Source organism: Mandrillus leucophaeus, unplaced genomic scaffold (assembly GCF_000951045.1).
Source record: "Mandrillus leucophaeus isolate KB7577 unplaced genomic scaffold, Mleu.le_1.0 Scaffold137, whole genome shotgun sequence".
In the NCBI taxonomy this organism is placed as follows: domain Eukaryota; kingdom Metazoa; phylum Chordata; class Mammalia; order Primates; family Cercopithecidae; genus Mandrillus; species Mandrillus leucophaeus.
Genome location: NW_012101332.1, coordinates 1,661,243 through 1,674,462, shown reverse-complemented (window position 1 = coordinate 1,674,462; position 13,220 = coordinate 1,661,243). Strand labels below are relative to the sequence as shown.

Here is a 13,220-nt window from a genome sequence, read left to right as displayed (position 1 = left end):
GCCGGGCACGAGGCCCGGCCGGTTTTTTTCCCCTTTATCATTTTCTTCGCTGGCCCCATGCGCAGGCGCAGTTCTCCCGCCCGGCCTCGTGGGCGGTTGGGGGAGCGCCTCGTGAGCGGGAACGGGTGGGCGGCGGCCTTGTCCTCTGGAGTGGGGAATTACGTCCGATGGCAGCTTAATCTCTGAGGCCCAGCCTTGTTTCTGTACAGCAATGGATGTGTTTAGTTTAAATATTAGAACAGAGTATCTCCGTTACTTTTGTAGACATTGAAAATGGGAAGAGGATTTGTTAAATGCACTTTCAGCCTTTTAGGAGTTGAGCGAAGCTTTGAAACTATCACAAGTTCCGGGGATTCATTGGGTACCGAGGATTTGATAAACGAAACTGTTCCCTGGCCGTGCTGGAATTTCGATCCCTTGTAATCACTCCCTCCGAAAACACTAGTCGTTGCTTTTGGAGTGGTGCCCAGTCCCCACTCCTTCCAAGATCTTGAAGTCTTCCAGTGCAGCCCATTTGCAGGGTTTTCTGGGATTTAGGGGTTATGAGTTGCTAGCGTTTTAATCTTCATCAGGCCTTGTCCCACACGTTTTAAAGACATCTTAATTGAAAGTTCTTAACGCTTCTCCGTGAGGTTGGGAGAGATACTGGGATTCCCGATTTACAGAGGAGGAAATTGGCCAAGAGAGAGAGGAGGTGAATTACTGTAGGTGGCACAGCTAGTGAGGGGCAGGGCTGGAGTTAGAACTCCCATTTGTGGGAGCTGCTAACCTGGCGGGAGTGCCTCCCCCTGTGGTTCGGGTGGTTCATTCCTGAAATAGAATCCAATTCTACCTCCATTCCACGCTCTTCTGCCCAGTGATTCTCAGACAGGGGGCTGGTCCCAGAGCCCAGGAGAGGTGAAAGTTAATTTTCCTCCTGATGACCAGAGGCTTTTGTCTGTGGATGGGTGTAAGATACTTCTAGGAAGGAGCAGTCTTGGTTCTTAATGGTATGGATTGGAGTTTCTGGTCTTTCTAAAAGACCTTCCGTCTGGGTGTGGGGGCTCATGCCTGTAATGCCATCACTTGGGAGGCTGAGTCAGGCAGATCACCTGAGGTCAGAAATTCAAGAACAGCCTGGCCAACATGGCAAAACACCATCTCTACTAAAAATTCAAAAAAATTAGCCGAGTGTGGTGGCGGGGGCCTGTAATTCCAGCTACTTGGAAGGCTGAGGCAGGAGAATCGCTTGAACCTGGGAGGTGGAGGTTGCAGTAGACCAAGATCACGCCATAGCACTCCATCCTGGGTGACTGAGTGAGACTCCATCTCAAAAAATAAATAAGAGACCTTTCTTGTCCTGTTTTTCCTTGGTCTGACCTAGGCAGTAATTTCCAAAGCAGATTTTGGTGGGAGGGTGATTCAAGACTAGAAGGGGTCAAGACTGGCCTGGCTGCCGCAGTTTCTGGGGCACGTGTTGTTTTTTGCCCTGACTGAACCTAGGTGTGAGTGGTGGCGAACAGGTGTACTTAGCTAGATGATGGTGGCTGAGCCAGTGAAAGGGCAAGGAATTTGGGGCACATGCAAAGGGGATGTCCTCATTCAAACTGTAGCAGATAGCCGTCAGAGCCCTTCCTCCCAGTGTGTCTCCTTCTCCAGCTACTCTTTTCCCATGTTTCCTTGGTCAAGTGGACCAGTGGGAAGAGAGGGGGGTCCCTGGAAGAACGTAATATTTGGAACTTGTGTGGTCCTCTCTCCATCTGCCTTCCTCAGAAGCTACAGCAAGAGCCAGAGGGCAAGTGACCACCCACTCAGGACCACTGTTCTGCTGACCCAGAGTCCTTTTGAGCTGATTGACTTCAATGCTGCCCTTCGTCTGTTCTGTGCATCCTTCCTGGATGACATCCAACTGTCTTATCTGACTGGGTCTTCAACAGCACAAAGGCCAGTGGGCCGTCATCTTGTACAGCAAGAAAAGAATTCTTGTTTTTGCTTCCTTTCTCAGGAGAACTACGATGACCCGCACAAAACCCCTGCCTCCCCAGTTGTCCACATCAGGGGCCTGATTGACGGTGTGGTGGAAGCTGACCTTGTGGAGGCCTTGCAGGAGTTTGGACCCATCAGGTACTGGGCTTGGAGGCCAGGAGTTGGGCTTCCAGAGTTGACTTCTTGGTGCCCTTGTGTGTCCACGATTTCTGGTTGGAAGTAGTGATTTCGTTGCCATACTGGTCTAGGTTCTGTGGCCCCTCTGCTTTTGGGTTGGCCATTGTACTTTTTGTCAGATTACAGCAAGTTCCATGATCCTTTTTCCTTCCTTCCTTTTTCCTTTGCCTTGTAGTTTCTCGTCAGTGTTCTCTCTTTTTTTAAGACAGAGTAAGGTTTCGCTCTATGGCCCAGGCTGGAATGTAGTGGCGCAGTCTTACCCAGGTTCAGGCAATCCTTTTGCCTCAGCCTTCTGAGTAGCTGGGACTACAGGCATGCACCACCATGCCTGGCTAATTTTTATATTTTTTTGTAGACGCAAGGCTTTGCCATGTTGGCCAGGCTGGCCTCAAACTCCTGGGCCCAAGCAATCTGCCCACCTAGCCATCCCAAGTTTTAAGGTTAGTGGCATGAGCCACTGCTCCTGGCCAGTGTTCTTTCATTCAGCAAGTAGTTACTGAATATTTGGTGCATGCTGTATACTGCAGATACAGTAGTGAGCTGTATCTGGATTCCTTCTCTTAGAAAGTTGCTCTCCTAGAGTGATTTACACTGTGAGAGCATAAGCTCAAGAAGCCGTCCTATGGGCGGCATCTGTTAGTGTGGTGAGGAGAGGTCAGGAAGGCTTCCCAGAGGAGGTCTAGCTCAGCTAGACCTCTTTGGCCTTTGGTACTACTTGTGTCATGGGGTGTTCAGGTTGGGGAACCATAACCATGATAGGGCCACAGAGGAGTCCAGAGGCTGTGGAGGAGTCAGTTCTCAAAAAATCAAATGATACCCTCCTCCTGTCTCCATTTTCCTGAGAGGATTGAAACCTGTGTTCTCTTTGCCAGCTATGTGGTGGTAATGCCTAAAAAGAGACAAGCACTGGTGGAGTTTGAAGATGTGTTGGGGGCTTGCAACGCAGTGAACTACGCAGCCGACAACCAAATATACATTGCCGGTCACCCAGCTTTTGTCAACTACTCTACCAGCCAGAAGATCTCCCGCCCCGGGGACTCGGATGACTCCCGGAGCGTGAACAGTGTGCTTCTCTTTACCATCCTGAACCCCATTTATTCGATCACCACGGTGCGTGCCAGCAGGCATTTCTTGTGAGGTCTCCCTTCTTCCTTTTCTCCTCTCATTCCCTCCCCTCAGCCAGACTGACCCGGCAGTGCCTCTTCATCTGGCCTGTGTTTCCTTGTGCAGGATGTTCTTTACACTATCTGTAATCCTTGTGGCCCTGTCCAGAGAATTGTCATTTTCAGGAAGAATGGAGTTCAGGCGATGGTGGAATATCCTTTGCTGGAAAGTAGGTGTTCCTTAGGGTAGGGACTCTTGCAGGGCTTGACAGTGGTCATTCTTTAAGCCAGCACGTGTCTACTGACCATGGGAGTGGCTGCCATGTACCAGATGCCTTCACAGAGCCCAGTGACTGAGTGGGGAGGCTGTTCAAGAATGAGGCGTATTGTGTGGACGTGCAGATCTTAGGGGAGAGAGCATGTATTAGGAGATACAAAGGAATTTATTTTTGTTTTCTTTTTGTTACTTATTTATATTTTGAGATGGAGTTTAGCCCTTATTGCCTGGGCTGGAGTGCAGTGGCGCGATACTGGCTCACTGCAACCTCTGCCTCCTAGGTTCAAGCAATTCTCCTGCCTCAGCCTCCCTAGTAGGATTATAGGCCCCCACCACCATGCCCAGCTAGTTTTTTGTATTTTTAGTAGAGATGTGGTTTCACGTTGGCCAGGCTGGTTTTGAACTGACCTCAGGCAATCCACCCACCTCATCCTCCCAGAGTGGTGGGATTACAGGCGTGAGCCACCGCGCCAGGCTAGGAATTTATTTTTAAAGATGTTTATTCTAAGCCAAATACGAGTGACCAAGATCTGGGGAACATGGTCTCAAGAGGTCGTGAGAAAATGTACCCTTGGGAAGAGGAATTCATTTAAAAGGGGATGTGGGGCCGGGTGTAGTGGCTCATACTTGCAATCCCAGCACTTTCAGAAGCTGAGGCGGGCGGATCACCTGAAGTCAGGAGTTTGAGACCAGCCTGGCCAACATGGTGAAACCCTGTCTCTAATAATACAAAAATTAATCAGGCATGGTGGTGAATGCATGTAATCCCAGCTACTCTGGAGGCCGAGGCAAGAGAATCGCTTGGGCCTGGAAGGCGGAGATTGCAGTGAGCCGAGGGTGTGCCACTGCACTCCATCCTGGGCAACACAGTGAGACTCCATATCCAAAAAAAAAAAAAAGGCGCAGCATGTGTGAAGGTTTCTGAGGAGGTGATGTCCTATTTCTATGAGCAAATAGGAGCTGATACTCAAGGTGAAGGAAACAGCCTCTGCAAAGGTTGTAAAGTCAGAAGGAGCTTGTGTGTTGGATGGAGAAACTGAAAGATCTGAGGATCGCAGAGTAGCTGGCAGACGGGTTTGGAAGAAGTTTTTAGGGCATCCTAGACAGCGATACGATGCTTGGGGCAGAGGCAGGAAAAAGCCACTGATGGACTTTCAGGGCAGAGCTGTAGTTGGGTGGTTGTTTCAGATTTAGTCGAAGGGCCAGAGGGCTGAGATGGAGAAGGTGGTGTGGCAGAAGAGGTTGCTAGTAGCCATGGGTGGGGGTGCAGATTATGAGAGAACTCTGGCCAGTAACTGCTCACCCAGGGCAGCATTGAGTCCATCAACACCATTTTGGTCTCTCAACCTGAGGCTAGTGACTGGGCAGTGAGCTAATCCCAAAGCCTCCACCTGTACCACAGTCTTAGGATACCACCTTGTCCTTATCCCTCTCTGGGGTAACTTGAAGTCCTTCTCCAAGATCTCCTGTGATGCGACTTTCCTTAACTTGACTCACATTTGACTCTGTTCAAAGTGCCCAGCGGGCCAAAGCCTCTCTCAATGGGGCTGATATCTATTCTGGCTGTTGCACTCTGAAGATCGAATATGCAAAGGTACGTCTGGGAGGTGACTGACTGCCCCTCGTCAGCTTCCAGGTGAGCTGGGGCATGGCTGATCTCAAGCCTTGTCTTGTCCTTGCAGCCTACACGCTTGAATGTGTTCAAGAATGATCAGGATACTTGGGACTACACAAACCCCAATCTCAGTGGACAAGGTAATCTTGATGGCCACTTTGTTCTAAACATACCTGCCTTGCCTTCACTCGACTAGTGCACTTCATAGGCCTGGGCTCAGGGTTATGTAATGCCATTGGGCTCCCCATGGACATGGGAGGGCCTTGGGGTCAGCTCTTGGACATCCTAGTGGGATAGGGGGCGTGAGAGGCCTCCTTGGGTCTTCACTGCTGCTTGGGGCCTTCTGGTGCTGCCCAGGATACAGAGGCAAGGCAGAAGCCTGGACGGGTGGGGAGCAGGGCCTCACTGAGGATGAGGCATGGGGGTGGCCTTAGAAATCAGCAGTGGCTCCTTTGAGAGTCTGGTTAGGGTCACTGACTCCATTCTTGCTGGGCCAGGAATTGTCCTCTTGTTCTGCGTTGTTGAGAGGGTCTGATTTGGGGGAGTGGCAGTGTGGGGGGCAATGAGATCTCCCGGGCTCTTGCAGTGAGCCTTTGAGCAAGCTGACCCTGTGGAGGTGAGACACTCTGGATTGGACCAGGGCGGACATGCCTCACATCATTTGTAGAGGGGACGCAACATCTCTGCAGGTGGCCCAAATGGACAACCCCCTTCCTAGTGTCTGTCAAGAATGGTTTGCCTTTGGTAGCAGGGAGAGGTGGAGGATTGCCTGTGAGAAACAGCGGCAGCCCCACAACAAGACCATCCATCTCTGTGTCTGTCTTGGTCTGATACGTCGGACCAGGCCATGGGCTGAGGGAGGAGGCTCGATGCTGACATCGCACAGGCCCTGAGAGGCCAAAGCCCCCCATTCATAGGCAGGCCTGTCTTGCTCGCCCTTGCATCTGGGAAGCAGTGGGCAGGGTGGGCTAGACTCTCCCCAGGATCCTCACAGTGGGCTCTGTGGGCCTGGCTGCTCCCTCCAAAGGTCAGAGGCAAATTGGTGACCAAGTGAATGTACCAGAGCGGGCAATGGCATTACATGACTGCTAACAGAAACATGGCAACAACCATTTCTTCTCCAAGGAACATAAATAGAAGATGTGCAGACCGGCAGGGGCTAGTGGCAGGGGGCTGGCTGTGCATTGGTTTTGATGCCTCTCAGCTTTGGCAGCCCCAAGGCTGGGGCCCAAAAAAAAACGAGGGCTGATGAGGTGACCTGGAGTGAGGGCGGTGCTTCGCCACCCCTCAGGAACCATACTTCAGCGGCTCTGCCTCTGCACATTGCTCACCAACACACAGGGTAGAAAACCACTAGCTCTTCCTGGAGAGAACAGAACATGCAGCCTCCACCACGTCCCCAGAAACAGCTGCAGACTTGAGCTCACTACATCAAGAACACCACACCGCGCTCCAAGGAACAGCTACAAGCACAGAGACAGAGGCATACAGAGACAAAGAGAGAAAGAGACGCAACATGGCAGCAGACACTGCTTTTTTTATTAAACATTAAAAAAGTCAAAATCCAAGCAAACTTGAACCCGAGAATGTACACAGAAGTAGGAAACACAGAGAACAGAGCTGTCCCAGCCAGCCAGCGAGCGGTGCTCTTTTCGGAGAACGTTTCATAGACGGAAGTAGATTCCATGGGCCTCCAAGACAATAGGATCCTCTCTCCATTCCTCGCCATATGGGTTTTGTTTTTTAAGTCCTTTGGTTTGGGGAGGGCCTTCTTTTTTTTCTGTTTTGATATTTTTATTTTTTCTGCAGTCACCGGCTGCCAACATAATCTGCACCAACTGGAGATCAGAAACAAAAAAATTTAACCACAACAAAAAAAATCAAAAAAAAAAAAACAAAACAGACCTAAAACCAGACAGCCAAACAGCTCAGAGGCACACAGTTACCTGCTGCCGGGTAACCAGGTGCGCTCCCAAGGCCAAAAGCGCGAGCGTAGTGGGGCCACTGGCACACCTCATACCAGGAGACACGCACACGGAGCGCTACACAGCCAGAAGCACCGCACCACCGCACTGCAGCACATATGTGAGGAGGTGACAACACGGAGGGACACTACCCACTTCATACACCTTTATTTCCACTTTTCTGATATCTTCTGAGGACAGAACATCTGTGAGCCATTTTTGATTTAATCAAAATACTGACTTTTAAAACAATTCTTTAAAAAAATTGTAGCGGATGTGTACCGTGACTTGTATTTATGACTGTAAAACCATGTGATGCAGGGTCGCAGTGTATGTTTGATGGGACGCCATCTTTCAGAACTGTGCTAACTCACTGTTGAAGCGTCCAATGGTAAGAGAAAATACAGATTTGTTTTTTGTGACAAATGGACATTGTACTCTGTACTTCTGCTGTAAGTAGTCCTTTTCCATCTTTGTAATGACTGGTAACAAAACCCAGGCCGGGTGGCAGGAAAGGGCAGTGGTTTCGAGCCCTGGGTTTTGGAGTCAGCCAGACCTGGGTTCAAATCTGGTTCAGTCACTGACTTGCTTTGTGACTTTGGGCCAAGCGTCTTTTAACTGCTCAGTTAAAAGTTAATGACTCAGTCTTCTTATTTGTAAAATGGGGCTGAAATATCAGAACCTACCTCATAGGGTTGTTGTGAGGAATTTGAGAAGCTGTGATGTCTGTAAAGCGCTTAGCCCAGTGCCTGCCACTTAAGCGCTAAGTTAACGGCAGTGATTACAAACTGCTGGGGTCGGGTGGATCTGCGCCATTGTTGGGTGTGGGAATGTCGATACCTTGTACATGATTGCTTCTTTGAACTGATTTTGCCATTGCCCTGCTTGTCAGCTCCTACAGTCAGTCCCTCTTGGGCTGGCGGGACTGGGAGGGAGTGGGGACTGGGATTAAGAAAGAAGGAATCTACAGAGACAGTCTGGAGCTCCTAAAACCTTGGGGGCTTTGGGGGGCAAGCTTGCTTGCTTCCCTCCTGGGTTATTTTCCTGTTTTTAATCTACTCTCCCTTTATTGGGAGTCAGTTTAGAAAGCTGCTTTTGGTTCTCCATAATATATCACCTTCTGTAGCAGCTGCAGGTTCCCCAGAGGGCCTGGGAGCTAGGCTTTCTCCCAGGGTTAGGGCAGGTGAGAGCACAGAACCTGGCCTTGTCCTTCACAGAACAAGACCAACCCTTTGGTGTGAGCGGGGGAAGGAGTGGGCACCAGCTTTGAGGCTCGGGCTTCATGCCCGTCATAGGTCAGATCACAAAAGGAGGCCCCGCAGCCCTTGAGGAAGGGGGGGCTTGCAGTTTGCAGGAGCTGGGGGACTCTCATCAGCCTGTGCAGTCAGGAGGGAGGGAGAGAGGCCAATTTCTGAGTGAGACTCCTAACTGTTTTCTCTGTCCACAGGTGACCCTGGCAGCAACCCCAACAAACGCCAGAGGCAGCCCCCTCTCCTGGGAGATCACCCCGCAGAATATGGTGAGGGCAGGGGGTTCCCCTCCGTGGACTCCCGTGGCTCATGTGCCCCTGCCCGCCGCCCGCCGTGCAAATTCTCACCCGTCCTCCCTCTCTTTCCTTCCCACCCCCCAGGAGGGCCCCACGGTGGGTACCACAGCCATTACCATGATGAGGGCTACGGGCCTCCCCCACCTCACTACGAAGGGAGAAGGATGGGTCCACCAGTGGGGGGTCACCGTCGGGGCCCAAGTCGCTACGGCCCCCAGTATGGGCACCCCCCACCCCCTCCCCCACCACCCGAGTATGGCCCTCACGCCGACAGCCCTGTGCTCATGGTCTATGGCTTGGATCAGTCTAAGATGAACTGTGATCGAGTCTTCAATGTCTTCTGCTTGTATGGCAATGTGGAGAAGGTGAGCTGCTGCCAGGCCCGCTGGGTTCCTCACTGAGCCTTGTATCTTGCCAGTCAGCACAGGGGGAAGAACCAGGGGGAGCCTGGCGTGGCGCCGGGCGGGCAGGCCCGGAGTGAGGGACTTAGTGAGCCCAGGCAGCCTGCTTGCTTTGTTTGGTCCTCACTGCATGTGGGTGTTTTGTTTTTGAATTACGAATGTTTAAAAAAAATGTCTTTATCACATAAAAGTACTAATACTAGTACATCAGTATAGATTTATAAAACATAAAAATGAACCCATCATAGTGAAACACTATCGTTTAAGGATTTCCTCCTGAAAACTTGAAGACCTGGCAACACTAGGCCTTCTGCCTTCCCATGGGATAGTTGACTGCGGCTGGTGGTGGCTAAGTGTCTACCTGAAACCATGTGACGTTTTCCTTATATTAAACCCATCTGGGTCTTGGGAGCCTTTGTGTAGCTCCTGACTTGGCCCGTTACTTAGAGTAGTTCATAACACAGGTGAAGTGTTGTTAGTTACCAGGTACTGTTAAAGGTGCTTTACATGTAGTGACCTGTGTAATTTCTCACATTAGTTCTTAATGAGATGGACGCGGGAAGTGGAGGGCGGGGGCCTCAACCCACCCGGGTTGACACAGCCTTTAAGTGAAGTGGGACTCAGAGTCAGACCGCCTGGCTCCAGAGCCGGCACTGCTCCATTGTAACCTAGCTGAAGGAGTATTTGACCTTGTGACCATAGACACAGCCATCCATAGATCACAACATGTGTGTAACAGGCAGAATGGTGGAAATGGCTGATGTGATTTCTCATTCCTGCACAGTTTTCTGTCGTGCTCCACTAAATGACTTAGTGTTGGGTTATGTCCCACAGTTAAAAACATGACCCAGGCTCTGCTGTTCACCTTGAGCTGAGTACTTGGTATGGGCCAGGCACATTTTTCTAGTGGTCCCGATTCACTGTGAGGACATGGGAGCCCAGAGCTAGAGCAGGGGTTATTATTACTAACTTGGGAGGGGCAGGAGAGGGGATCCTGGCAGCTGGATGGAGGTGCTGACGGCAGCTACTCTCCCCAAGGTGAAATTCATGAAAAGCAAGCCAGGGGCCGCCATGGTGGAGATGGCTGATGGCTACGCTGTGGACCGGGCCATTACCCACCTCAACAACAACTTTATGTTTGGGCAGAAGCTGAATGTCTGGTAGGTGCTCAGGCTAGGGAGGGTGGCAGAGGTACAGGGGAAAAGGAGGGGAACGGGGCCCAGCAGAGGAGCATGGTGAGGCCAAGGTGTTTACTCACGCAGAAATGGGGTGTGGCAGGTGTGTTCCCAGATGTTTCTCTGACACCACAGGAGAAAGTGGGTCAGCCTTGCCTCAGCTGTAGAGCAATGCCCCAAGGCACATAGGGCAAGCTGAGCCTCTGGAGGCCACAGGGGAAAGCTTGGGGGACAACTTTGAGTATGACAAAGGCTCCCCTTTCTTCCCTCTTGCAGTGTCTCCAAGCAGCCAGCCATCATGCCCGGTCAGTCATACGGGTTGGAAGATGGGTCTTGCAGTTACAAAGACTTCAGTGAGTCCCGGAACAATCGGTTCTCCACCCCAGAGCAGGCAGCCAAGAACCGCATCCAGCACCCCAGCAATGTGCTGCACTTCTTCAACGCCCCGCTGGAGGTGACCGAGGAGAACTTCTTTGAGGTTTGTGCTGTGGAACTACGCAGGCAGTCAGGTCCTCACCACGGCCGCCTGAGTAGGCCATTCATTTCAGTTTTTTCTGCAACTAGCTCCTATTTGCAGAGTTGTTGAACTCCTGTGCTGCCTGGCCCTGGGTTGAGTGCTAGGGACACAGCAGAGGCCAGGACAGATACAGATTCCTGCTCTGAAACTGGAAAGGGTGAGAATGGCACCAAGTTCCTAGCAATATCGTTTGCTGCGTTCCTTCCTTGCATTTTTGGCAAGCAGAGCAACTCCTCTTTGCTGGGAAAGCTGCTTCCTAGGCCCAGTGATGAGGGCCCAGTTTCACAAGAACCGCATTGGCAGAGCCTTGGGGTGCCATCACCCTGATACCATCAGAAGGTGGGGCCCTGTAAAGCTCAGTCAGGCAACTGAGGCAGCAGGAAGGGAGGAGGAACTCAAGTGGATCTGGCTGTGGTGTGAAACGTTGGCCTTGCGTTCAGCAAATAGCCCGGTGCGGATGCCCAGATAGCTGTTGAGAATGGGAGATGAAAAAAAGCAGCAGCAGCCTTGCAGTCTCAGGCAATTTAATAATTAAAGAGCATTGTTGCTGGGATGCCTTTAGGGTGTGTGATAAAATCTACAAGTTTTCTCCTGAAAACTTCAAATACTGAGTCATGCAGGGCCTGGTCTGCTTGAATCCTGTGTGACGGCCCTTTTGTTCCAGAGTTCATTTACTACCTATTTCTTTTGCAGATCTGCGATGAGCTGGGAGTGAAGCGGCCATCTTCTGTGAAAGTTTTCTCAGGCAAAAGTGAGTCGAGTGCGCCCATATCCTTCCCCTGGTTACTTGGTGGTTGGTGGGCAGCTGCCTAGTTCCCATTGGGTCAGTCTAAAACCATTGCTTTTCCCCTTTGCAATCAGGTGAGCGCAGCTCCTCTGGACTGCTGGAGTGGGAATCCAAGAGCGATGCCCTGGAGACGCTGGGCTTCCTGAACCATTACCAGATGAAAAACCCAAGTGAGTATCTGTGAGTCCTGCAGGCATCAACCTGGTGACCTAATGGGTTGGCTGGCTTCAGGCCAGGGATGTCTTTCCTGCCCTTAAGATAGGACCCCGGGGATCTTCTCACTGCTGGTGACATGGGCAGGTGGGACCTGCTCACCTGGAGAGCAGCCTGTGCTCCTCATGGGAGAGAGCCAGCCTGACTACCTGCTGCCACTCTGCCAGCTTGGGAGTTGCTCAGGCTTGTCCTCCAGGGAGGTGGCATTCTCTCTTTGCATCAGAGACTGGCTTAGGTAGGAAAGCCACTCTGTTACCTAGGAAAGAGGCAACACTATCCAGCAGGTAAAACTTGCCCACCCACTTGCTGGGAGAGGCCCACTGCCTTGGGCTGGCAAAGGAGATAGGAATGGAATTCTCTATGGGAATGAGGGAAGAGAAGGAGAAATGCCGTGCATAATTGATAATAATTGGCTCATCTTGAAGCCTTACGTTGGGCAGTCACTTCCTAGACCCCTGCAGTTGACCTGCAGAAAATGGGAGATGGGTGCAAAATTGAGGGGACCTGGGTTTGGGGAGCCTCCAAAGACGGGACCCAACCAAACTTCTCTCTCCTTTTCAGATGGTCCATACCCTTACACTCTGAAGTTGTGTTTCTCCACCGCTCAGCACGCCTCTTAATTAGGTGCCTAGGAAGAGTCCCATCTGAGCAGGAAGGCATTTCTCTTTCCTTTATGCCATTTTTTGTTTTTTGTTTTTGTTATTTGCAAAAGATCTTGTATTCCTTTTTTGGTTTTGTTTTGTTTTTTTAATGCTAGGTTCTTAGAGGCTTAACCTTAATGGAAACGCTGAAAGTCTGCAGGGGGAGGGAGAGGGGAACTGATATCTCCCAAGATTAACCTTCACTTTTAAAAAATTACTGTACATGTGATTTTTTTTTTTTTCTTTTTCCTGTTCATTCATTTGTGCTGCCCATGTACTCTTGGCACACACATTTCAATAAAATTGTTTGGAAAATAAACACAGCACTTGCTGGCATTCCAGGATGTCTGCTTTCCTCCCTGTCTATCCTGAAGAGACACGAGCAGGCCTGGGCACAGTCGCAGGCCCTCTGGAGGCATACAGAGACCTGAGAGGAGTAGGGTGGGCTGCAGACTGAGAATGGTGCTAGCAATTGAGTCTTTGAGGAAAATCCAGCAGGCTTAGTGGCATTCTTAGTGGGCCCTGCCCAGGCAAACTCTGTCGGGTGCAGTGGGTCATCACACCTATAATCACATCACTTTGGGGAGGCCAAGGCGGGGCAGATAATTTGAGCTCAGGAGGTGAAGACCAGTCAGGGCAGCATGGTGAAACCTTGTCACTACAAAAAAAGTTGAGGTGGGTTTTGCAGAACACCTGTAGTCTCAGCTACTCAGGAGGCTGAGGCAGGTGGGTCAGTTGAGCCTGGGAGGTTAACACTGCAGTGATAACATCACTGCACTCCAACCTGGGTGACAGAGCAAGATGCTATCTCTTTTTTTTTTTTTTTTTTTGAGAGGGAG

At 50.9% G+C, this 13,220-nt stretch overlaps 1 protein-coding gene across 2 annotated transcripts in view; it reads left to right on the top strand.

The window, feature by feature from the left end:
- Positions 1-12,715, top strand: part of HNRNPL (heterogeneous nuclear ribonucleoprotein L) — a 16,011-nt gene extending 3,296 nt beyond the window's left edge. The window contains exons 1-13 of one of the 2 annotated variants that reach the window (XM_011973335.1): positions 46-111; positions 1,985-2,103; positions 3,015-3,252; positions 3,373-3,458; positions 5,020-5,116; positions 5,205-5,277; positions 8,549-8,620; positions 8,732-9,012; positions 10,087-10,208; positions 10,500-10,701; positions 11,434-11,491; positions 11,602-11,697; positions 12,302-12,715. In XM_011973335.1, coding sequence (XP_011828725.1) covers positions 58-111; positions 1,985-2,103; positions 3,015-3,252; positions 3,373-3,458; positions 5,020-5,116; positions 5,205-5,277; positions 8,549-8,620; positions 8,732-9,012; positions 10,087-10,208; positions 10,500-10,701; positions 11,434-11,491; positions 11,602-11,697; positions 12,302-12,360 — 1,557 coding nt within the window. In that variant the 5' untranslated portion in view covers positions 46-57 and the 3' untranslated portion in view covers positions 12,361-12,715. Of the gene's footprint in view, positions 1-45; positions 112-1,984; positions 2,104-3,014; positions 3,253-3,372; positions 3,459-5,019; positions 5,117-5,204; positions 5,278-8,548; positions 8,621-8,731; positions 9,013-10,086; positions 10,209-10,499; positions 10,702-11,433; positions 11,492-11,601; positions 11,698-12,301 lie in introns of those variants that run through there. The other variant, XM_011973336.1, reaches the window with a different exon arrangement.
- The last annotated feature ends 505 nt before the right edge of the window (positions 12,716-13,220 follow it).